Source organism: Echinops telfairi, unplaced genomic scaffold (assembly GCF_000313985.2).
Source record: "Echinops telfairi isolate 266 unplaced genomic scaffold, ASM31398v2 ScPeMD7_7424;HRSCAF=8462, whole genome shotgun sequence".
Lineage (NCBI taxonomy): Eukaryota > Metazoa > Chordata > Mammalia > Afrosoricida > Tenrecidae > Echinops > Echinops telfairi.
In genome coordinates, this window is record NW_022111324.1 from 71,478,304 (window position 1) to 71,502,892 (window position 24,589).

General features: G+C 45.0%; 1 protein-coding gene across 1 annotated transcript in view; it reads right to left on the reverse strand.

Annotated features, from left to right (window-relative positions):
* The window catches only part of HHIPL2 (HHIP like 2), a 35,701-nt gene extending 16,894 nt beyond the window's left edge, over positions 1 to 18,807 (reverse strand). Inside the window, exons 1-5 of the mRNA XM_004700155.1 lie at positions 18,508 to 18,807; positions 15,334 to 15,986; positions 11,956 to 12,099; positions 5,589 to 5,920; positions 3,679 to 3,805 (exon numbers count right to left, since the gene is read on the reverse strand). Of these exons, the coding sequence (XP_004700212.1) occupies positions 3,679 to 3,805; positions 5,589 to 5,920; positions 11,956 to 12,099; positions 15,334 to 15,986; positions 18,508 to 18,807 (1,556 nt within the window). The remainder of the gene's footprint in view (positions 1 to 3,678; positions 3,806 to 5,588; positions 5,921 to 11,955; positions 12,100 to 15,333; positions 15,987 to 18,507) is intronic.
* Positions 18,808 to 24,589: the final 5,782 nt, after the last annotated feature.

The window sequence follows — 24,589 nt, forward strand, 5'->3', positions numbered from 1 at the left end:
AAATGTTTAGAGAATGATGAGGGCAATGAATGTACAAATGTGCTTTACACAATTGATGTGTGTATGGATTGTGATAAGAGTTGTATAAGCCCCTAATAAAATGATAATAAAAAAAACAACGACAATAAAAAAAGGAAAGCCTATTAAAAAAATAAAATAAAGGATACTAGTATGGTTGTTCTCCCTCCAGGAACTCTAGTAAAGATTCTCTTTTCTTGCCTTTTCTAGCTCCTGGTTTTAAATTAAATTGAATCAATAATCACAGGAGCCCTGGTGGTGTAGTGGTTACAATCTTGGGCTGTGACCCACAAGATCAGCAGTTTAAAACTACCAGTCACTTCTCAGGAGAAAGACAGTCTCAGAGACCCAGAAGGGCAGTTCTACCCCCTCCTTATAGGGACACCATGAGTTGGAATCTACTTGATCAATGGCAGTGAGTTTGGGTTTGTTTGTTTGTTTGTTTGTTTGTTATCAATAATCAGGAGTGCCAGGGTGGCACACATAGGTAAGCACTCAACTACTAACCACTAAAGGTGCATTGGAAGAAAGACCGAGAGAGCTGCTTCCAGAGGGCAAAGCCTTGAACCCCTTCTCTGCGCATATGGGTCATTGTGAGTGAGGATCTCCCCCAGGTAACATACAACAAAAATGTCAGTCATCGTATTCAATATACTCAAAATCTCAGTTAAAAAGCACAGAATATGTGGGCTAGCGATAAAAACAAGACGACTATGTTCTGCCTACAAGAAGCACACTTTAAGTATAAGAAGCACAAACAAGTCAAAACTGAGAGTGGAGAAAAATATACCATACCAACACTAATCAAAACTTAGCATGGCTATAATAACATTATACTAAGTAGACTCCAAAGCAAAGACTATTGCTAAAAAAAATATTAGAAGCTCATTTCAAAATGATAAAGCAATTAATTCATCAAGGATACATAATATTTGTGTGGACTGAACCTAACAATGTTGTCAGGTTTCATCTCAAAGTGGCCCAAGTTCAACAATCATTGTGAGATTTGAACCCATTGGTGCAGCCACGGTGTCAGTCCATCTCCTTGAAGGTCTTCCCCTTTCCCTCTGACCCTGCACTTTACATTATGTTCTTCACCTGAGACTGGCCTCTCCTGATTATATACCCAAAGTGCATGGGATGAAGGCTCACCATCCTTACTGCGAAGAAGCTTTCTCTGGTCTCTTTCCAAGACAGATGTGTTTGTTCTTTTGGAAGTCCACAGTCCTAGCGATATCCTTCACCAACCTCACAATTCAAATGCATGCATTCTTCTTTGAGTAGGTGAGTGAGTGAATGAGTGACAGAAGAGCAAATCTATCCACAGCAAGTAGAAGGAAAGAAACAATAAAGAGCAGAGCACAGATCAATGCCATATAAAACAGGGCGGGGCTGGGATGGAGAATAAAAATGCAGTTCGAAAAAAAATCATTAAAACCAAAAGCTGCTTCTTTGAGATTTATAAAGTTTATTATAAACAAGATTTAAACTAAGCAAAAGTGAGAGAGAGTGTGAGAAGGCACAAATTACCAGGCTCTGGGATGCGATATTTCACATCAATATGGCTTTTACAGGTAGTAAGAAGATAATAAAGGAACATAATGAGCAAATTTATACCAATACATTTGACAACTGAACTGAGGTGAAATGGCTCAATCCCTTGAAAGACTCAGACTACTAAAGCTTAAGCAGGGAGAGACCCAAGGACAGATGAACGGAATTGTCTTTATCTCTTAAGGTAGTTGACTCTGCAAACATACTTCTACAAAGAAAACTCCAGCCCCAAGTGGCTTCACTTATAAGGAAGAATCATCTAAGAAGATATAATACCAGTTTTACCCAAACTCTTCAAGATAGCTGAAGATGAGAGATACTTTCCTATAATGTTAGCACATGGAATCCAGCAGCCTATATAAAGAATGATACATAATACTCCAATGAGTGGTGCTTATCCCAGGAATGTGACATTGCTTTAACAGTGGAAAAAGCATAGTGTAATTCACCATATTAACAATTGAAAAGGAAAAAGCTACACAATTATTTCTTTTTTCCCCACAATTATTTCAATAGCTGCATAAAAATCATTTGAGAAAAAAATCAACATCCATACCTAATACAAACCTTCAGCAAACCATAGAAAGAAACTTTCTCAATTTTACAAAAGGCACATTCAAAGCACAATTTTATATCATAGCTATTGCTTTCTTTCCCCCACTGCTATTCAAAACTGTACTGAAGGTTTAAATTTGAACATATAGCAATAAAATAAATAATCAAGGGATCCCAATTAAAAAATAAAATTACCTATATTCATAGGCAAAACTATGTTCTACATTAAAATCAAACAGAATCAACAAAAAGCACCTAGAACCAGTGAGTTCAGCTAAGTTGCCAATCCTCTCTGTGTGTGTGTGTGAGTGTGCGTGTGTGAGTGTGTGTGTGTGTGTGTGTGTGTGTGTGTGTGTGTGCGTGCGTGCAGGAATAGCTGGTGGTTTCTGACTGCCTACTTTTCAGCCCCAAGCACTTAATCTCAATATTCTATAAAGTAATGGTGAATAACCAGAATATGACATTTATCAAAACATTTTTCACAACCTCATCTAAAAAAAAAATTAAATGATGAAATATACAAGACATATACATTGAAATCTATGAAAAATTATAACACTTTATTTACAACATCCTCAAACTGGAGACAGTAGTCATCTCTATCAACAGGAGAAAAAAATTAATGTTGTAGTGTATGGATACAGTAAAATACTACAAAGCAATAGAAAGACAAACTACTGATAGATACAATCATTGATGAATTTCATAGACATTTACTGAATGAAAACAAAAACAAAAAACAGGTACACACACACACAAAAGTATATACTGTGTGATTTTATACTGTACAAACTCCCAGAAGCCAAAGCAATCAGTGATGAAAGAGATCAATGGTGGTTAACTCTTGCTGGGGTGTGTGTGTATGTCTGTGTGTGGGGTGGGGTGTGAAAGAGAGAGAGAGAGGTGATGGTGTTGACAGGAAATAAGCAAGAAGGAACATTCTAGAGTAGGAGAACTGTTCTGTGTCTTAATAAGGTTTGTGACAATACTATTGTGTTTATTTACAACACTATCCATCGCTGCCTTTAAGAATTTTGAACAGAACTCAAAATTATAAAAGAGACCAGGCTTACTACGCGCGCGCGCGCGCACACACCAAGACTAGCACTATTAGTCCCCCTTCAGATCTGGAACTTAACTTACTCTCTTATGAGAATAATCAACTATTTAAAGTCAAAGAGGTAGCATTCACCCCAGGGCAGCATTTGGAGGGTTAGCACACAAGGAGGAATGGAAACCAGAAACAGGGTGGAAGACGTGGGAGTAAGTAGGGGCAGCATGAGGGGCCAGCACTGTGAGTTAAAACAACATGTGTATGAATTTTTGAATATAAAACTGATGATCTTGTTCTGTAAACATTCACCTAATTCACCATAAAAAGGTTTGTTTTAATAATTTATGTTTCATTCACTACAAAAGTTCACGGGAAAATGAAACTAAAAGATAATGGAATTTTTCCACAAAGTTTTCGAAGTTCCTTCATACATAAGTTAGACTTCAATAAGAACATTAAAACAATCAAAGAGAAGGGAGGCATCAACCCTTCCATACCCACTCATGAAGTCTCCGAATATGTAGAGGCCACTGAGGTTTGGGGATTCACACCCACGATAGACATATCCTCCAGTGACCGACTTCCCCACCATATGGTCATATGCGTAGATCGGCAGGATGTCATCTGTCAGGGCGCAAAGAAAGAGAGTGACAGTCATGGTCAAAAGTGAGAGTGTCAAGAAGGAAGAAAGGGGCTGTTGAGTACAGGTGCCTGGTACCTGATCCACTGGAGGTACCTTAGCTCTTGGTCTTCAGTAGAACAGGCAACCAAGGTTATTGTACCCAGCAGACTAGCCATTGGTTTTGTGAGCTCCCATTTGACTGCCATCTGTAGGCGGAGGAGAATAACAAATTTTCTCCCATCTGGGGGGCCAAATCCCAAAAGAATCCAACTCATAGTGCCCCTATCGTAAGGTGACCAGATTTTAACATTGGTAAAGCGGGACAAAAGAGGGACACCATTAATAAAACTCATATCCTGGCGAAATAGCCATATGGCAGCCAAAAACCGTATACCCTAGCTTGTCGTACCTTCTTTCCAAAAATCAGGATTTTTTTAAAATGCCGCGGGATGCGGGGAAAAATTGTTAAAAATCGGGACTGTCCCGCCAAAAGCGGGACGTCTGGTCACCTTACCCTATGGGACAGAAGAGAACCACCCTACAGGCTATAAATCTTTACTGAAACAGTCTCATCTTTCTCTCATGGGGCAACTGGTGGGTTCAAATTACTGACATTTCCACTGGTAGCCCTCTGCACCCCAGGGCTCTCTAATGAGGCAGTGACCTGGAAATCCACCTACCTAAGTTTTTCTCTAAGGTTGATACGTTGGCTACTCCGATGTGAGGCTCAGGAAAAGAGTGGGGGTCTGGATCCCTGCTTTGTAACTTGGTTGCTGCCAGCTGTAGAAGTGTCAGTGTAACTTGAGGCAACCCATCACCAGGGTCGGGTCGTAGAAGTTCATGTCAGGTGGAATGCAAAGATCATGTCATTTTCCCATGACCGTTTTGAAGCCTTCTCGTATAACAAAAGGAAGCATGCTCCAGCCCTATACTATCTTCATGGTCCTTGGTATGTTTGTGTCCATAGTTGAGTTTTATTTTGTGGTTTGTCGCTTAGAATCCAGAAAAAGGCTAAATCATGGTGATAAGCTAAACTCTCAAAAACCAAACTCCCTGCCATCAAGCTGATTTTGACTCACAGCAACCCTCTAGCACAGAGTGGAATCGTCCCTGTTTCTAAGGCTGTCAATCTTTGGGGACACAATTAGCTTCGTCTTTCTCCTGCTAGTGATTGCCATACCGCCGACCTAGGGCGGGCAGCCCAGTGTGTAACTCACTACTCCCCCAGGGCGCCCTCAAACACAGAGCCACTAGTTTTTCCTCGGAAGTAGCTCTTAAAACACCTTGCCTAAATACATGGGTAAGGTATTAAACTATTCCTAAATCCTTCCTCTGTTCTCAGTCCACCCAAGAATCAAGCCCAGCAGGTCTGAGGATGTGCGCAGGAATCTACTTTTTAACAAGCACCCCCAGAGGTAATTCAGGGGCCACACTCTGAGAAGCACCGGCCCATAGACCTCAGTTAAGGAACTCTTTCAAGAACCTGCCATGAGGCATTGGTCATTCAGGAGGACCCAGGTTCAATTCCTGCTCAATGCACCTTAACGACAGCCACCGTACAAGGTCCTATGCTACTAAACAGATCTCCATAGAATTTCTAGACGAAGGCTAAGAAGAACCGGTTGGCAATCTTCTTCCAAAGCCAGCCAGTAGTCCGATGGGCAGGTCACATGGGGTCTGGGACCCACTTGAACACCAGCAACAAATCTGGGCCGTGGGCAGTCTCTCGGATTCTCCTCCTTTCCTCCCACAGCCCACTCGCTTCTCCAAGAGCTTCGTACTCACCCAACGAGGCATTGTGGCACAGCTTTTTGTCGTAACATTCAAACCCTTCCTTGGCTCTCCAGCCGTAGTTTCCGCCTTTAACAATGAGGTCGATTTCTTCAAACCTGTTCTGACCGACATCCCCACAGAAGAGCCGGCCGCGGCCCCGCCGAGTGATGGGGTCCCCGCGGTCCACGGCACAGCGCCACATGTTCCTGACCCCAAAGGCATAGACGGCGGGGTGTGCCCCTGACTCGGATACAAAGGGGTTGTCCGGAGGAACTCGGTATCGCTTGCCCTCTGCGCCAGCCCCGTTTACATCGATCCGTAACACCTTTCCCAGGAGGGAGCTTCTGAAAGGAAGGAGGTCACAAAGGAAGAAGGTTAGCCAAGGCACAGACCCCAAGGGGACTCCCCAGTAGGGCCTGCTGAGGGTCAGCACTAAGCTACTGCTCCGGGCACCATGGAGAGAGGATTTTTTATTTTCTTTTAAATACAGTATCACTTACCATTCGTGATACTTTCTAGGAAACAGGGTGTTATGTGATTTGGATGCTGTGTAAACCCCTGGGTCTCCGGGTGACGAGGCTCCTATCTGCACTGCGTCAGGGGCAGTGTGTCTTGCACAGCCTTGGCAATTCCCACTGCAGACGCTGTCTCCCAGCTGCACCACCTCTGTGCTAAGCCATCTACAGGGAAGGCCAACTCGGCCAAGAGAACCAGCCCAGGGAAGGAAGAGCCAGGTCCAAGGGGACTGAGGTCACCTGAGCCAGGCCTGGGGCACCCAGCACATACCTTTCTTTCCTAGAGGACCACACTGGCTGGAGAGCAGGGACAGGTCCCACCGAGTTGTGGGAACTGAGCGGGGAGGGGATTGGGAACTTGACCCTAGGTCTCCATCACCACAGACTGGAAAGTAACCTGGCAGAACCGGGGCTCTGGCCTCCAGATGAGAGTCCGGGGCCCTGGCACTCAGACTGCTGGGTGTTGTGGCCCATGGATTAACATGTGATTGGATATTGCTCAATCGAATGTTAAACAACACATGTCAGCATTCATACGCGGTTAAGATGGAGTCCCTGGTTAACATATTCGTTGCTAACCAAAAGTTTGAGTCCACCCAGAGATGCCTGGGAAGAAAGGCCTGGCAAGCTCCTTCCCCAAAAGTCAGCCATTAAATATCCTTGGAGCAAGCTGTATCTGACACACAGACTCACCGTGAGTCAGAATGCTAGACATAACTTATTTTTTTAAGCTGTTGACTTCCCCATTCTTGCCTTCAAGAGAACTAGGGTACAGAGGTTTGGTGTAATCCTGGCCTAAGGGTCCCTGTGCAAATTCCAGCGTCTATATTTATAGTGTAGCAGCGGCAATGGTGTTCTCATAGGATCCATCTCATACGACGCATGCTTTTGTTTTGCATGCCTATGTTTGTTACAGCACTATTTACAATATTTTTAAAAATGCAAACCACCTAAGTGCCTTTCATCCATATGAGTGGATAAACAAAAAGTAGTATAGCCATACAATGGCATATTATGCAGCCATAAAGAATAACGATGAGTCCTTAAGCATAATATAACAAAAATCAATCTGCAGGGCATTCGTTATAACTGAGTGAACTATGAGAACATATATGGGCTTATTCTACACAAAACATGTTTAGATATGTCTCTTTGTGATTGACAAATGGCTGCTGACAAGATCTCCCAACAATACATGTGTCTTAGCCTCCATGAGGTATCTTCAAAAAGAGAATACCTTTTGTACCATGGGGTGGGGGGGTGGAAATTAATTTGAGGTCAAAGTTAATAACAAATTTGTAACAGAGTTCAAGTGGACAAATCATGGAAGCTTAGCAACTACTTTAAGGGAATGTTACCCCACATAAAGCAACAGTGTTTGGATGAATCCAGCACTTTGGTGAAGGTGGGGAAGACCTCAAAGATGAACCAAGGGAGGGAAGAACATCAGCCTTGATGAACGAAGAAACTGTGGCTCACGTCCAGAAATGCATGGAGGAAGGCCATAGGATCACCACTGCTGTGCTAACTGCTACAGTTGGAATCTAACATGGTTTGAGATTTTCAATGTTAGCCAAACACCATGGCGTCAGCGAGCTTACAGCTTGCTGAATGAATGCCCAGAGTTAACTCAATAGCTGATCTTCCGTCAGCCTTGAATTCTGAAGCTAATGAAGCCAATTTATGGACTGAATCGTGACCAAGAATGAATCTTGGATTTACTAATGTAGCCCAGAGAGCAGGGCTCAATAAATCATATTCTGACTTTTTAAAAGATCTTTGTCCTGGGATCAGGTGTCAGGCATTAAAAACCCAAAACAAAACAAAAAATCATATCTGTGTGAACCATATCAGGAGGGAAGAGTGTAGACCCAAAGCCCATCTGTAGTCAATTAGACATGCCCTTTCAGAAGGGTCCCAAGGAAGAGATAAGCCAGTCAGGGCCCACTATAGCATCGATGAAACATACAACTTTCCTCTAATTCTTAAATATTTCCTCCCCTGACTATCATGACTCCAATTCTACCTTACAAATCCAGCGAGACCAGAGAATGTACATTGGTACAGACAAGAGCTGGAAACACAAGGAATCCAGGACAGATAAACCCCTCAGGACCAATATTGAGAATAGCCATACCAGGAGGGGGAGGGGGAGGTGGGGCAAGAAAGGGGGAACCGACCACAATGACCTACATATAACCCCTCCCTGGGGGATGGACAACAGAAAAGTAGGTCAAGGGAGACATCTGTATATGTAGACATGAAAAAATAATAATTTATACATTACCAAGGATTCACAAGGGAGGGGGAACAGGGAAGGAGAGGAAAAAATGAGCTGATACCAAGGGCTCAAGTAGAAAGAACATGTCTTGAAAATGATGATGACAACAAATGTACAAATGTGCTTGACACAGTGGATATATGTATGGATTGTAATAAGAGCTGTACAAGCCCTCAATAAAATGATTTATATATATATATATATATAATAAATGTAGATAATAAATAAATAAAACAAAGGCCTTTAAGCATAAACAACAAAAAAGGTGTTTGTCCTTGTATAGCATTGTAGTCCTAAATAAAAGAACAGAAAGCTGTGATTTATTTATTTACTTCAGTGGTTCTCAACTTTCCTAATGCTGCCACCCTTTAATACAGTTCCTCATGTTATGGTGACCCCTAACCATAAAATTATTTTCGTTGCTACTTCACAACTGAAATTTTGCTACTGTTATGAATTGGGCGACCCCCGTGAAAGGTTGTTCAATGCCCAAAGAGGTCATGACCCACAGGTTAAGAACCGCGGATTTACTTACTTCTTACTAGCTAGTGACTTTATTAATTTTTTAGTCGTTTGATTGACATATAATTGACATATCATACACTTCCATAGTTCAGTCATATTAAAGGATTGAATAATCACCACTGCAATCAGTCCTTGAACATTTCTCATTGTTGACTCCCACTTTCTCTCCAATATCCACTCCATATCCTCAATAAACTACTAATCCAGCTACTGTCTGTATAGATTTACCTATCCTGAATTTACAATGGGTCAAAAGGTAGATCGAAAGATCCAGGAATACATTTCAACCTAAGTGCATCTGCCATAATCGATTCTACAATACTCTCTGATAGTAAGTCTATTCACATCCCTCGAATACGGTCAGAGGGGATTCACCAGAGGCTTTATCCATGCAGGGACTCTGCAAATGGATGTTGGGCTCCGACCGTCATCCACAGCCTAAGAACAGAGGGCTTCTGTCAATGACAAGGGTTTCTGGGTCGCGGCTTCCTCATTCATAAACAGAGGAGAGTGACTCTGCTTTGCAGTGTGATGCTGATGTAAGTATGAAATTAGTTATTGTGCTTAGAGTTGTCAGTTCAAGTCCTAATACAAAATAGGCATTCAGCAAACAGCAGCTTTTTATCATGATTAACCTCAGTGTTGTTATCATTAAAAACAATATGACCCAAGTACTCTTGGGTGCAAAGGCAGAGAGAGGGTCATTTACCCTTGATCTAAGCAACATAGCATCGTTAGGCTCCGGTGCCAGAGCATCTAAGTTTAAAGTCTGGTTCTGCACTTACTTGTGGGAGACCCTGCACACACTACTTTACTCCTGTGTGCTTCAGTGTTCTTGCTGGGGAAATACATATCGTGAAACCTGTGCACCGTAAGAATCATTCGCTCTAGAACTACTTATTGAGTGATGTTCTGGTACTGACATTTAGGTGACTGGGGTGTCTGTATCCAGGAACAAAGCAAATAAAAATTTCTTAACCTCAGGGGCAATGAGAATCGCATGATTGAACACAAGTCTAGTATTTAAAACAGCAGCTCGCATGGAGGAAGCACCCACTGTGCATTACCTATCCCAAGCACACCTCGCTTTATTGTCCTCTGCATTACTGCCCTTCCAGACAGTGTCCTTTTTACAGACCGAAGGTTCTGTGGCCACCCTGCATCTCTCGGTGCCATTTTTTCCAACAGCATGGGCACGCTTTATGTTTCTGTCTCACGTTTTGGAATCCTCATACTGCTTCACACTTTTTCATAATGCTTTTGCACACTGACCAGCGCTGGTGGTGTCATGGTTACACATCAGGCTACTAACCACAAGGTCAGCAGTTCGAAACCATCAGCCACTTCAAGGGAGAAAGATGAGGCTTTCTACTCCTGTAAAGTGTTACAGTCTCAGAACCACACAGGGGCAGGTCCATCCTGTCTTACAGGGTCTCTATCAGTCAGAATGACTTGATGGTGGTGGGCTGGATTTGGTTTTATTGAACTTGATACAATTCTCAACAAACAAACCAAAGAAACCCTCAAACTGATTGCCATCAACTCAGACAACCCACTGACTCAGATAATATGCTACAGTTTAGTGTAAACATAACTTTTCTATGCTCTGGGCAGCCCCAAAATGTGTGTGACTCACTCTATGGGGATCTTCAATTTCTTTCCGTGGTCTGTAACCAAGCCCGGGAACCCTGGTAGCACAGTGGCTACACATGGGGCTGACCTTCAAACCACAAGGTCAGTAGTTTGAAATCACCAGCCACTCCAAGGGACAAAGACACGGCTTTCTACTCCTGTAAAGAGTCAGTCTCAGAAACCTCCAGGGACAGTTCTGCCCTGTCCTGTTGGGTCCCTATGAGTCAGAATCGACTGGATGGCAGTGAGTTTGGAAATCTAGAGTAACCAAAGCCACGAGATCTCTGATGGATGCTGCCTCTGCTACCTAAACCTCTCAAGTGTCCACCAGATCTAGTACAGTGCCTGGAAGACAGCGAGTGTCAATAGCACGACTTGAATTGCATGATCAGATCTTGGTGTGTCAAATAACATCTGGCTAATGTAAGTTTACCTCACAGCTATTGTGGGCTCAGTCCCATATTGCAGCAATAGAGTGAGTATCACAATAAAGTGAGTTCCAGACCCTTCTGGTTTCCCAATGTATTTCAGAGTTAGGTTGACAGTCTACGGTAGTCCACCAAGGAGCCCTGGTCATGCATTGCATTAGGAAATGGGCTGCTAAACCCAAAGCCGGCAGTTCAAACCAGCCAGCTGCTCAGACGGAGAAAGATGAGGCTGTTTATTTCTGTGGAGATTTACAGACTCACAAACCCAGTAGACCAGTTCTCCTGTGTCCTACAGACTCGCTATCAACTCAGTGACAGTGAGTGGGTCCATTCAGTGTGCAACAGCATTATGAAAAAGGTGGACATACTACGTGTATTGCGAACATGTGACAGAGACATGAAGCGAGCACACACTATTGGCAAACGGCCCCAACCATCCTGCTCAACGGGGCAGTCCTGCAAGCCTTCACTTTGTTCAAAGCAAAATATCTGCAAAGCACAATTTGGCGGCCTGCAATATAACAAGGTTTGCCAGCGTATGCAAAGAAGCCTTCGGTAAGCGCTTGGCTGCTAAGCAAAGGGTCGGTGGTTCACTGTACGATCTGCTCCTGTAAAGCGGCTAGCCTGGGAAACCACATGGAGCCGTTTTACTTTGTCCTCTAACAAAAGTAAATAAGAGTAAACTCACTGCCATGGAGTCGAATCGGACTCATACCAGCCCTCTAGGACTTCGCTAAAAATGAATGGATGGCACGCAACCATATTCACTGAAAATTCTGAGTTCTTCTTAGCCTAGCACTCTGTGTAACACAGAGCAGTTCAAATATTCATTCATCTATACCCGAGATTTATAGATCGAAAACCTAATGTCCCTCCCGCTGCCTCAACAAAGGAGACAACATGTTGCAGGAGGTGAATTGGACTTGGCACTCGAGGGACTCCATCTCAACTGAAATCTTGTCCCACGAGGACAGGGACCCTACCTCCACCTTACTTACTTGTTCTGAGCGTTTCCAAACTGGCCAAAGGGGTCTCCAGCCTGTCCCCCATCCCCAGTGAATATGTACAGATAGCCATCCAGGCCAAAAAGGAGCTGTCCACCGTTATGATTTGAAGCTGGCTCATCTATTTCCAAGATGATCCTGGAAGAGAAAAAGAAACCACGCACCAGGCTTTGACACAAGCTGGAGTAGTATCCACTTGAGACACCAGACCTGATTTGTCCAAGGCAGCCAAGAGCTGTTTCCGGTTTCCAGGGCTCGACCTGTAGGTAGGTGGGGACTCCTTGTCCCCTGTATGACTTGGCTCCATGAACTTTAGACACCACCATGGTAACAACCACCCTTCTTCGGGGCTTGGCCTCGCACTCTGCTCTATCAGAACTCTCCATCTTTCCTCGGAGTGGCCTAGTCAATTGGTTTTCATGTTCTTTTAAATCCTGTCCACCCAGGAAAAGAAAGATAAGGCAGAGGGGAGGAGGGAAGGGCAGGATGGGAGAGTAGAGAGAGTATGAGGTTGGTCAGTTAGGTGTCCTTAAACTGGCCAGGATGCCACAGCTTTATGGCCTTGTGCCTGGAAAGATGAGTATTCCTACACATGAGGTAACTGGCCGGAGAGTTAACGGCCGCACATTCATTAGAGGCTGCTATTATAAGGGAGCCCTGGTGGTGCTATAGGGTAAGCATTTGACTGCTAACTCTAAGGTCCAGGGTTCAAACCCACCACTGCCCCGTGGAAGAAGGATGAGGGCTACCTGCTTCTGAAAGATCTGCACGCCATGAAATAAGTGGTTATCTGCTTCTATAACGCTTTGGAAAGTCTATATAAGGCTGCTATGAGCTGGAATTGGCTGGATGGCACTGAGTTTTGTTATATATGTGTTTGTCTTTATATGAAGTCCTGGACCACAACAGTGCTAGATTTCTAACCAAAGGTTCATGGTCTAAACTCTCCCAGAGACTCTAGGGGAGAATGTCCTAGAGATCTGCTTCCATAGAGATTGCAGGCAAAAATTAAAAGCCAGAGTTTGGTCATTTTGAGACAATTAAAAAAAAAGACTACAGCCAAGCACGCCATATGGGAAGTTCTACACTGTCACATGCGGTCGTTGAGTTGGAATTGATTGAGTGGCTTCCAACAACAGTATATAAGTAAATAAAAAAGAGTTGTGACCAAATGCTTTATTACACAACAACATCAAAAGGTGAAACTATTGTCCTTGACATATTCTCCATCCAGGTCTGTACCCTCCTGAAGGTACTGTTTCTGGCTCTCTATTCTTTATCTGAATGGAGCTCTGGTGGTATAGTGGTTACCCATTGAGCTGCAATTCCATAGTCAGCAGTTCAAAACCACCAGCAGCTCCACAGGAGAAAGACTGGGCTTTCTACTCCCGTAAATAGTTACTGAGGTAGTTAATTGTGAAAACCTGGCCGATAAACACATGTGGGGTTAATTGAAGGGCAGAGAGGTAAATGGCTTGGTGAGCCTCGCCTTTCTAGTTCTCGGATCGCTTGCTTTCTGATGGTCAGAACAGGGTGCAGCTGCCTTAGCCAGTTTCCTGCTTTAGCTGGCAAGGCTGACTTCCTGCAAGACATCCCCAAGGAGAAGCCACATGGACCTACCCTGATGCAGCCCTGGGTGCTGGAGCAGCCATGTGGAGACCCCTGCCAGCGCTGAGATGCTTACACGCTCACTGATTCAGCTTTCCTCCTGCAGTCGGCATCATTGCCTCTGTTTTGTGAGATGGAGGAGGACTTGGTGGATTGGTGTCGGACATATGGGTTAATGGGTTAATGTTGGACTTGTGGGCTTGGGCAGCACCGGGTTGGGATGTTTTCTTGATGCACACTTAACCTTTATATAAAACTCTCTCTTATACATGAGTTTCTGTGGATTTATTTCTCTAACGTACTAGACTAACACAGTTACCATCTGGGAAAGGCACCAGGGGTCAGTATGAGTCAGCACTGACTAATGGCAGCAAGAACCCTTCCCTGAAGGACGGTGTTCTCTCCCATTTCCACCCTGTCTGACAGCAGTTTGCACATTCTCATGGGGCTCCAATTACGTTCTTTCAAATGTTCTCTGAATTTAGGGAACAAAAAAAGTCTGAAGTGGCAAGATCAGGGCTTTAGGGTGGATGGGTTAAGATCTCCCAAAGAAATGCTTGTCCGACAGCCCTTGCTACCCTTGAAGAAGGAACAGATGCATTGCCATGATGCGAGGCAATTCCTCAGCACAACTTTCCTGGCCTTTTTCTCACCAGTGTAGTTATCCACTTTCTTAACCGTCTTCATAATAAATCCCTGTGATCATCCTATTTCCTTTGAAAAACTACCAAGATGATCCCTTGATACATCCCCCAAACAGTTACCATATCCTTCTGAGCTGACTCTCTGCCTTGAATTTAAAAAGACCCAGCTGATGCCCTCAGAAGCCACTGTTTTAATTAGACCTTTTTTCTTGAAGACATCGTCCTAAAGAGACTTCAGACAAGGATATATCCTGCAGGCAACCACTGATCGCAGAGGCACGTTTACTGACAAACAAACCCATGCCCGTATGACTAGGACCCTAGTGGCAATCCTTTTGGACTTACCCTCATTTCCTGGAGGCTCCATGACCACAGTCCTGTCTTCTGTGGGAGACCTGATTTTGATTTCTAGCCAGTGCACCTCGTATGTGCATTGTTATGATGCTGAACAGGTTTCAATAGACCTTCCAGACTAAGCTAAACTAGGAAGAAAGTCCTTGTGACCTATTTCCAAAGATCAGCCAATAAAAATCTTACAGATGACAATGGTCAGATCCCTAACCAATCATGGGCGGGACACAGGACCAAGCAGGATAGGGTCCCACTGTGCACAGAGATGCCATAGCGCAGATGCTGACTCAATGGCAGCTCCTAACAAAAACATGATATTTCATGTCGTGAACAAATACATCGACACGGATTAGAATAGCTGTCACATAAAGGCGATACCTCATGATGACTTTTACCCCAGAGTTTAACTTAGGTCATCCTCACTTATCAGCAATGACTCCTTTGTCGATATATAAGCTAGTGGCTTTAACACCAGTAACTTGTCTCTGGAGGGTGGGAGGAGACACAAGCCCGCTGCCCTCCAGGCGATGCGGACTCACAGAAATTCAACATAGGCTTTCCAAAGCTTTTCTCGGGCGCAGACAGCCTCGTTTTTCTCCCGAGGAGCAGCTGCTAGCTTTGAAACTTGGCCCTGGTGACTTCCCGGTCCAAGACTTACCCAACAGCACCATGAGGGCTCCTGAAACCCAGTAAGGTTCCCCTATTTCAAAGGATTGGTTGGCATCAGTGAACAGATAGGAGCACGCAGATTCTTAGGGGTATGTCTCACCTTTCTGATTTGGGGTTAGCTTTGTTGGGATCGGCCCGAGAAACCTTCAACTCACTGATCCGGATTTTTTCCAACTTCTTCTCGCCCAAGCAGGAATAATAAATGTAGAACTTGCGGTTGTTGCGAAAGTTAGGGTGAAAAGCCAACCCCAAGAAGCCTCTCTCATCTCCAATCCATGGAGTGGTCAACACGAGGCTCTTGAGGTCCAAGAAGGGCTGTCCCAGGCGGCTCCCATCAGGCAGGTAGACCCATACCACTCCTACCTGCTCTGCCACAAAGACGCGATGGGTGCCGTCCCCGGCGTGCACCATGGAGACGGGGTTCCTCAGCCCATTGGCCACCTCCGTCAGGCAGAGCTGCAGGCAACCCTGTGGGTCTTCGGCCACCATGCCCAGGTTGCGATTGAGATGGTCGTTCCTCAGGACGTTAGGGAAGCAGTAGTCCTTGTCAGGAAGCTTGAGGAGGTGACAGAAGTGGGCTCCATCCTTTCCCGGGGACGCCTGGAGGCGACGCTCACCGGTCAGCAGGGAGATGGCAGAGTGGCAGTTAGAGTGGAAGGCCGAGCAGTAGTCGGAGCAGAGGCCAGGAAGGCTCCGGAGCGGTGTCTGGGGGTTCTCGGCATCATAGAGGTGAGCTGCATAGGGCGAGCACTCCTGGAACATAAATGGAATGATCGTGTAGAAAAGATGCAGAATTCTAAAGTTTCTGTTAGCAGCTTCTGATAAATCGCTTCTCTTCTCAAGACCCCGCAGGTCCTATGCAGCCAATGTTCCTAAAGAGCTAATGAAAGCCGAGAACCAACCAAGCAACCAACCCGCTCTCCCTTTCACGACCCCGCTGTAGCTCAGTTCTTGACCCGCTCTTTGTTTTATAATGAATGAGGATATATTTATTAAAGATATGGCATCACATTTCTCAATCTTTTCCTGTCTTATAAATACCGTCTTTACCATTTTATTTCTTTATACAAATAGGAAGAAGTGTGGCAAAAGTTTCACATTTGTGGCATCGTGTTGGCTATGTACAGTGTTCATTTTTAACATTCCCATCCCTTTCTCTATGTGTGCAGTGTTTTACGGCGAAAAAACAAAGGACTTAAAATGGACCTGGGATGTATTACTTCGAGATGGCTCTCTAGCTATTTTGTCACTTATCAAATCTATTTTGCTAAGTGTTTAATGCATGTAAAGCAGCCTGCTGGATGCTATACCAATGTGAATTGTAGCCATAGGAAAGGATGGCTGGGCTTTACACAAGCCTCTGAGGACTGTGTTTCTGCTACTCGAGCCTCAGTTAACTATAACAATTTTAAAGGGAAAATATGATCTCATGGGCAGATAACCAACTCCAACCCCCTCCTAATAATGACAGGCAGAGACAACCGCGGTGAGGAACAAAAGGAAGGCAGGCTTAAAGGCTGTAGTTGGAGCGATGGAGAATTAGGGTTCACTGGCCCCAGAACCCCCTGGACTGAGCAGGAACACCTCTCCCTGGTGGGCCCCTTCACCTCCATTCTTGAATCAATTAACACAGGAACCAGCAGCATTCTTCAGACATAGCTGAGCTCAGTCACATAAAAGTTCTCTCCTCTTATTTCTTGATTTTAGATTACAGAGTGAACTTTTGGTTATCAGGAAGAAGAGATGTTGTAGGTTGAGTTATGTCACCTCAAAATAAATGTGTGAAAATCCTAACCCCTATACTTGGTGGCGTGGTGGTGACATGTTGGGCTGCTAAGCACAAGGTCGGTAGTTTGAAACCACAGTCACGCTGCAGGAGAAAGACAGCTTTCTACTCCCGTAAAGAGTGACACTTTAACCCTCTCCTATAGGGTTGCTATGAGTAGGAATTGACTCTATAGACTCTAGGAGTTTGGTTTGGGTTTGTACCTTTGGGGAATGAGCCCCGGTAGTGCCCTGGTTAGGTGCTTAGCTGCTAACTGAAAGGCTAGTGATTCAAACCCGCCAGCCATATAGCAAGAAAAAGATGTGCTTCTTTAAAGAGTTACAGCCTTTAACAACTTCTGGTTGAAGTAGAACTGAAGCAGTTTTGCCCGGTCCTATAAGGTCACTGTAGGACCCCTGGTGGTATAGTAGATACACAAGGTCAGCAGTTCCAACCCACCAGCAGCTCCGTGGAATAAGCTCAGCACATTCTACTCCCGTAACTAGTTACAGTCTCAGAAACTCATGGGGCGGTTCTACCCTGTAAGGTCCTGTGAGGTCCCGATGGGTCAGCATCCACTCAGTGGCAGCTAGTGGTAGCGCTGTGCAGGGTCACTGTGAGTCTGAATCTGTTTTCAAGCATTGGGTTATAGCTCTTTGGAAATGGGGGCTTTCTTTTGTTTTATCAATGAGATCATAGCAGAGTAGAAGAGACTCGGGAAATGTCCTGTTGTTACCCACCCTGGAGAGCCCTGCGGTTGTGCACTGCCCCGGAGGGTGGGAACTTGGGGGTCTGCTGCTCCCTACAAACCCTTACTGCACTCTCTCCTCACGGCAACCCTTTCATCAGCCTCTCCTGGTTCCCTAAACCCCCAAAGTTGGTGTCAGGGATCATATGTTCATGCCTCTCCAGGATGCTGGCCCCTGGAGAGCCAGGAAAGACAACCTCTGTGCATCACCACCCTTCCGTGGCTGGCAGCTCTCTCCGGCCTGCTCTGGAATCCTGAGCAGAGAGGGGCCTGGGAGAGCAATCCTACCTCCCCCTCCGACCCCAAAAACCCGGCCCCCAGGAGCCTGTGGTCACCATCATCACACCAGTGGCCTCCATCAGGACAAGCCCCAGAAGGGGCCACCACTCCTTCCACAGGCTCTGTCGAAGCCACTGGTGTACACTGTGGCCGGAACCCAGGGCACTTGGGGCATGACGAGGAGGGCCACAACAGCTGCCCCAAGCTCTCCAAGAACATCCCTCCCAGCCCTCCTGGGGCCCGAGAAACCCCCAAAGTGGCAGAAACCCGAGGGTGAGCTTTGAGGATCCCGTGGAAATCTACTCAGCACCCCCTCACCTCAGCATGTCTGTGCAGACCCACCGGGGGGAGCCAAGGCAACAAGTAGGTGAGCTTCTATAGGCCCAGGGTATACTATGCACAACCCACTGAACCCCCGCAGTTGGAAGGCTCTGGTCGAACCGGCTCGCTCCACCCCATATCAGGGTTGTACTCAAGCCCACCTGGCATAGGATGTCTTTAATGTAACTGCTGCACAGCTGGTAGCCCTTCGGGTCAAAGTAGTCCATGATGTCCCAGTACCGGGCAGCGATGTGGTCATCTTTGCTCTGGTCGCAGCAGCCGAAAGCCTCGTAGTCCGAACAAAACTCAAGATGCATGTGGGGCTTGAAGGGGGGCCTGTAATCCAGGCACTGGGGGTGCCCCTGCAGCAAGTCCACCAGGCCCAACAACAATGTGAAACAGAGACAGAAAATGCCAGAAGGAACGGGGAGCCAGGGGCCCAGACGGCTGCATGGCTGCATGTTGGGTTTGGGAGCACTCCAGCTGCTGTGTTTGCTCAGGTTGGCTTCCCTGCCTGGCCCTAGTCCCCTCCCTCCCTACCCCCATGCCCCTTTTCTCTTCCTTCTTTCTCTTCCCTCCTCTCCTCCAGTTCCCCGAGGTGGTTTTTGAGCAGTGCCCTTTCTGTGTGTGTGTTTTGGGATGGGAGGTGGGGGCCCTGGGATAGGGTGGGGAGGGAGAAGCTGTGGGGTTTTCATAAAAGCAGTGGGAAAAAGGCCACCACAGATCCTTTTAAACATGAACCTGGCACAAGTCTCAGCCTGGCACATTGAGTTATTGGGGTGCAGGGTTGCTTAGCAAAAGGTGCAGTGGTGTTCATGGCAGGGTTGCTGTAATCCATTAAAAGTGCCAAGAAGTCCTGCATTGGGGGTGGGGATCAGGGAATCCACGTGTTGTTTACTGCTTTCTTCCCAAGGCAGAGCCACCCGGAGTGACAGAAGGGAAAATCACAGGGGACACTACAGCAGTCACTGCTGGAACTCCACAGGTGAAGATCTGGGAAGAGTGTGGTTCCTGTGACCAGAATGCAAACGTCTCAGGCTCGGACAGAGTGTATTGGGAGTGGTAGGAGGAAGGCAATTTCCCAGAATCTTAGATCCACAGCTAGGAACAACGGGAGGGAGAGAAGAGACAGTGACGGAACAGGAGGTCCTGGGGCCGAGTCAAAACAGAGTTGGCGAGATGTGTTGGAACATTTTATGAGGAAGCACAGGACAGCTGGGTTATTCGTCTTTTTGCCAGATGTGTAGGTTCATGACAGACACTCTTTCTTCCTCACTTAGTGTGTGTGCCAACATTGGCATGGAAGCCTGGGTTTTGCTTTGTATATATCTCTTGCTTATAAATACTGCTCAAAGGAACATCTAGAGAATCTGGGATCACACTCACACAGCCCCACCCCTAAACGGGGCCTTGAATAGCAGGCACCAGCTCCTCAGGGGATGTTTGGGACCTGAAATCACTTTCTCCTTTGTTTATTCCAGTGTTCCACTCCAAGAGGACATCTCTTTGCAAGGCAGATGAAATGGGTTTTTCATCCAAATGTGCTTCAAAGAATTCCCCCAACAGGCTCTCTTACTGAAGGCCCAAAACAGTCTCTGCCTACCTGTCAAGATGGGACAAAGAGCCACACTCTTACCCTATCTGTAGCGCATGCTCTGGATTATGGAAGCACTAGATAGCATTTAAAATGCAAACTAAAATGTCTGTAACAAAGGAAAGGGGAGGGAGAAGTAAGAGTGCCTGTCAACACAATCCCTGCTTTCCTGTTTGTCCTGGTCCTGATCCTCCGGAGCACTTCTTAAGTAGACTATGGCGCCACAATTCATTCATGACCGGGCTGTTTCTGAGGGTTGTTGGCTCAAAGGCTAGATGAGGTCATTGCTCTGGAAGCCTTGGTGGGAGGCATAACACTTGAAATAATGTCAACCAGTGAACTCACGGCTACCACTGCATTTTCGCCGGGAAAAGACAGACTGCTGGGTGAAGGTCATGGAAAACAAGGGGCTCATCAAGGAGAGGGGCTGCTGCAGGGGCTCAGTGAGCTCAAACACAGCCAGCCCGTTGTGAGGACAGGACAAGACCAGGCAGGGTTGCATTCTGATGCATGCAAGGTCGCTATGAGCCAGAGCTCACCCGGATGGCACCAAGCACTCCCTTCCTTGGCGATAGGAGGAAGCCATCTGGCCTGCGATGTGAGAGATTGCCTGTGTTCCCCATTCCACGTGGGACCTGTGAACAGCTCCAAACAGTTTCCCATTTGCCATGAAAATATCTGAGACCAAGAAAAGTGTCTCCTTATTGGAATAATAATGCTAACTAACTCATTTTTTAAAATGAGAGCACATTAAAAAAATCACATTGGACAGAATAAAACACAAATCTTATCTACCTAAGACATGGGAGTGGCCGTTTAAGTCACATCTTATTTTTAAGCCCAAAAGTCACTGCAAAATTAGGTACTGTGATCTTTCCAGACCAGGAAATCATGAGCTTATAATTATTTACATAGGTAGCATGTCATAGTCAGCCTGTACTTGTATACTTTCCTTTTCCCAACAGTGCTTTGAGCTCTGTGCCATAGGCTAAATTAATTATAGTATCAATAGAATTACCTTATGCTCCAGGGGAATGATTGATAATGTTCTCTCACATAAATTTTAATGCTTCTAAAGTGAGCCATATATATATATAAACCATACAAATATGAATGGATTTGGAGCTTGCACGTAATTCTAGCCCCAATAAATAAGTTCTTGTGACATGGCCCTGCTTGATGCCTGCCCTCATGAAGAGATCACCAAAGATATGGATGCTATTGCAGTGTGGTGAAGAAACTAGATGGTGCCTAGCTATCAAAAAGAATAGTGGCTGGGGTCTTAAAAACTTGACTTCAAACAAGCAGCCAACTAAGGGAGGCATCAACTAAGTCCACACGGAAGAAGCACACCAGCCTGAGTGGCCCAAGGATAGTAAACAATAAAATCCAAATCTTGTGGAAATAGTCTAAGACAGTGGTTCTCAACCTTCCTAATGCCGTGACCCTTTAATACAGATCCTCATGTTATGGTGACCCCCCCAACCATAAAATTATTTTCGTTGCTACTTCATAACTGTAATGTTGCTACTGTTATGAATTGGGCGACTCTTGTGAAAGGGTCATTCGACCCCCAAAGGGGTTGTGACCCACAGGTTGACAACCTCGGGTCTGAGAGCTTAAATTGTTAACATTGGGTTTGCATGCTATGGGTGACAGCGGAAGCCCAAAATCCGTTTGCAGGGTCCACCGTAGATTAAGCCTCCATTGACTCGCCTCTGACCAAAGCTGAGGGATGTGAATAGCCTTGTTATCAGAAAACAATGTGAAGTCAAGTACGGCAGATGTAGCTAGGCTAAAATGTTCTACCTTATCATTTGGTCTCCCTTTGGACCCATCTTAACATTGTTTCAGTTTAACACACACATACACATACACACAAAATGAAGGGGAAATACGTGTGGATTAAATCTCCAGTGAATTCCATCTGACCATACACGGGGAATGTAGATAGCCTTGCTGTCATGCAAAGTACACTGGAAAGTGAATTACAGATGCATTTAGGTTAAAATTTAGCACTGTATCATTTGATCTCCATTCTATTCATTTTCAATTTTCTCCAGTTTTTAATATATATATTTTTTCTTTTTGACTGGTTTTTCTGCTTTATTATTTTTAGGGGGGTTTGTTTGTTTTTATATGTTTCTCTGTCTGTGAAATCCAGGATAGGTAAATCTGTAACAACAGTAACTGGATTAAAGTTTCCTTGGATGTATGGCAGAGGAGGTTGAGGGGAAATAGGGAATAACAATGAGTCCGAGAAAGAAGAAGATATTCTAGAATTGATTGTGGTGGTGATTGTACAATTATTTTTAATATGATTGAACTATTACATTGTATATGTAATTTATATGTCAATAAAACTGTTAAAAATATGTAACAAGTCAAAAGGGACTCTAACATTTCAGATTCACAAAAGATGCAACATATAATGACGCAATAATTTTGATAGACATGTGTCAATTTAGTAAATATGTATTATTGTGTGCACAGTATTATTTTGGAAGTGGATCCTTTAATAGAAAACTGATACACTGTAAATACTTTGAACTTAGATACTGTAAATACACCCTATTAGATTATATTTCATTTTCTCTAAGGTGTGATTTGATCAACAAAAGTTCTTAAGCCATCCATGTGTATCTCCCAATCTAGACAACATATGAGGCAACTTTTTCTTCAGAAGACAACAGGAAGCACCTGCATGAGGTAAGAGAAGGGTGCTGTCCCACATCAGCCCAGCTCCTCTGCCTGGGGAGAATTCCCCAGGACCAGTGAGTTGGAATCCAAAACTGGCAACCCCCCTGGACTGAGGAGTTTGGGGCAGCTGAAACAGCCGGAACCACCCAGCAGGAAGCTGTGCAGGCAAAGCGTCCTGGAGTTTGTGCCCGTGAGGGTTCCCCTCTAATCCATAATTAATGGTTGAGCTACACATCAATTGGAAAGAGATATATTTTGCCGTGGGAGACATTAGCTCATCAATCACACAAATTTGCTATTTAGAAAAAAAAAGTAGACTTTAAATGATCTTTATTTGGCTCCTGTTATTTACAGTGCCTAATATTGTTGTCTATCACTTGTCAACTTTTTGCTCGAGTGTTGCTAAGATGCTGGAAGCGCTGCCACCAGTACTACAAGTATCAGCAGGGTCACCTGTGGTGGGCAGCCTTCAGCAGAGCCTCCAGGCAAAGGAGAAAAACCTAGTGATTGACTTCTGAGAATTAACCAACAACCACCACAAAAATGTATAGATCACAACAGAATTGTCCAACTTTACATATGTCATTTGGGGAGATCAGTGCAGTCCCTCAATATGGGCATCATCTTCAGTAAAAAGGGGGCCTCAGTGAGATCGGTTTGCACAACAGCCACGACAGACTGAACACGCTGGCAAATCCCATGCTGGATCTGGGCACTGTTTCATTGTGTTGAGCCGGTTATTGAGTCAGCATTAAATAACAGCATCTTAAGATATAGTCGTGATGGATGGTGACTCGGTAACTGGTAGTGGTTGAGTCAATTCTGACTCATGACCACCCATGTTTCAGAGTACAACTGTACCTTATAGGGTTTCCAAGGGCTATTTCTTGAAAGGATCTTTTGGAACTTGATTGCCAGGTTTTTCTTCCTAGGCTTACTTGGCAGTTAACATTTATAGCATTATTATATCCTAAACATTAATTATATTTCTGTGATTTTTAAAAGCAATCCAATTTAAGTTCAACTGTCTCCATCTCATAGATGAGGAAATGGAGATTTGACCATCTTGAAATTGTGAGCCTACTCTCTTGCCCAACAAGTCACAGATGATCATGACAGACCCCAGATTGAACCCAAACCGTTTCCAAGAGAAAAGGAAGAGGACACAGGAGCTCTAGAGCATGGCCAGACAACAAACATTCTCCAGTCCTTTCAAGTTAGGCCACAGCCTACCGAACACCTGCCCGCTCTATCCACTCTGACCAAATGATTTCTCTAGGGTCAAGGGTATCTCTTAAGGTCAGTTGACCCCAAGCTGCTGGATCTTTGCATTAAAAGAAAACGAGGATATTTTTTCTAAATTTCTCTTTCCAAAATTCCTGAACAGAACTCATTCATCAATGCATTTCTTTGCAGCGGTATACCTTGACAATTAAAAATTTCTTAAAAAATATAAATTTTCAAGCCTTTTAAGTCCCCAGACGCTATAGGTCTCGATAGCCGGGCACCATCAGCCTTCTTCACCACACTTACTTATGCGCACATTTGTCTTCAGCGTTTATGTGTGGAAGGTGGTCACACAATGATGGTTTTTGTTCTTTGGTGTCTGCTGCCTGTTCCCTTCAACACTTCGTGTTCGCACAGGCTCATGTGCTTCTTCTCTGTGGACTTTGTTGTCTAGACAACTGGACATACCTTGCAGAGGGGTAGTGGGGAGATGAGTCACTTAGGGTTCAGTATAGCAATAATGAAGCCCACAACCTTCCTCTGGTTCTTGAACGCTTCCTCCCCCCAACTACCAGGACCCCAATTTTGCCTTGCAGACCTGGTTGGACAAGATGATGCACAGCGGTACAGACGGGAATTGGAAACGCAGGGAATCTAGGACAGAGGAACCTCTCAGGACCAGGGGTGACAGTGGCGATACCAGGAGGGAAAGGGGATGTAGT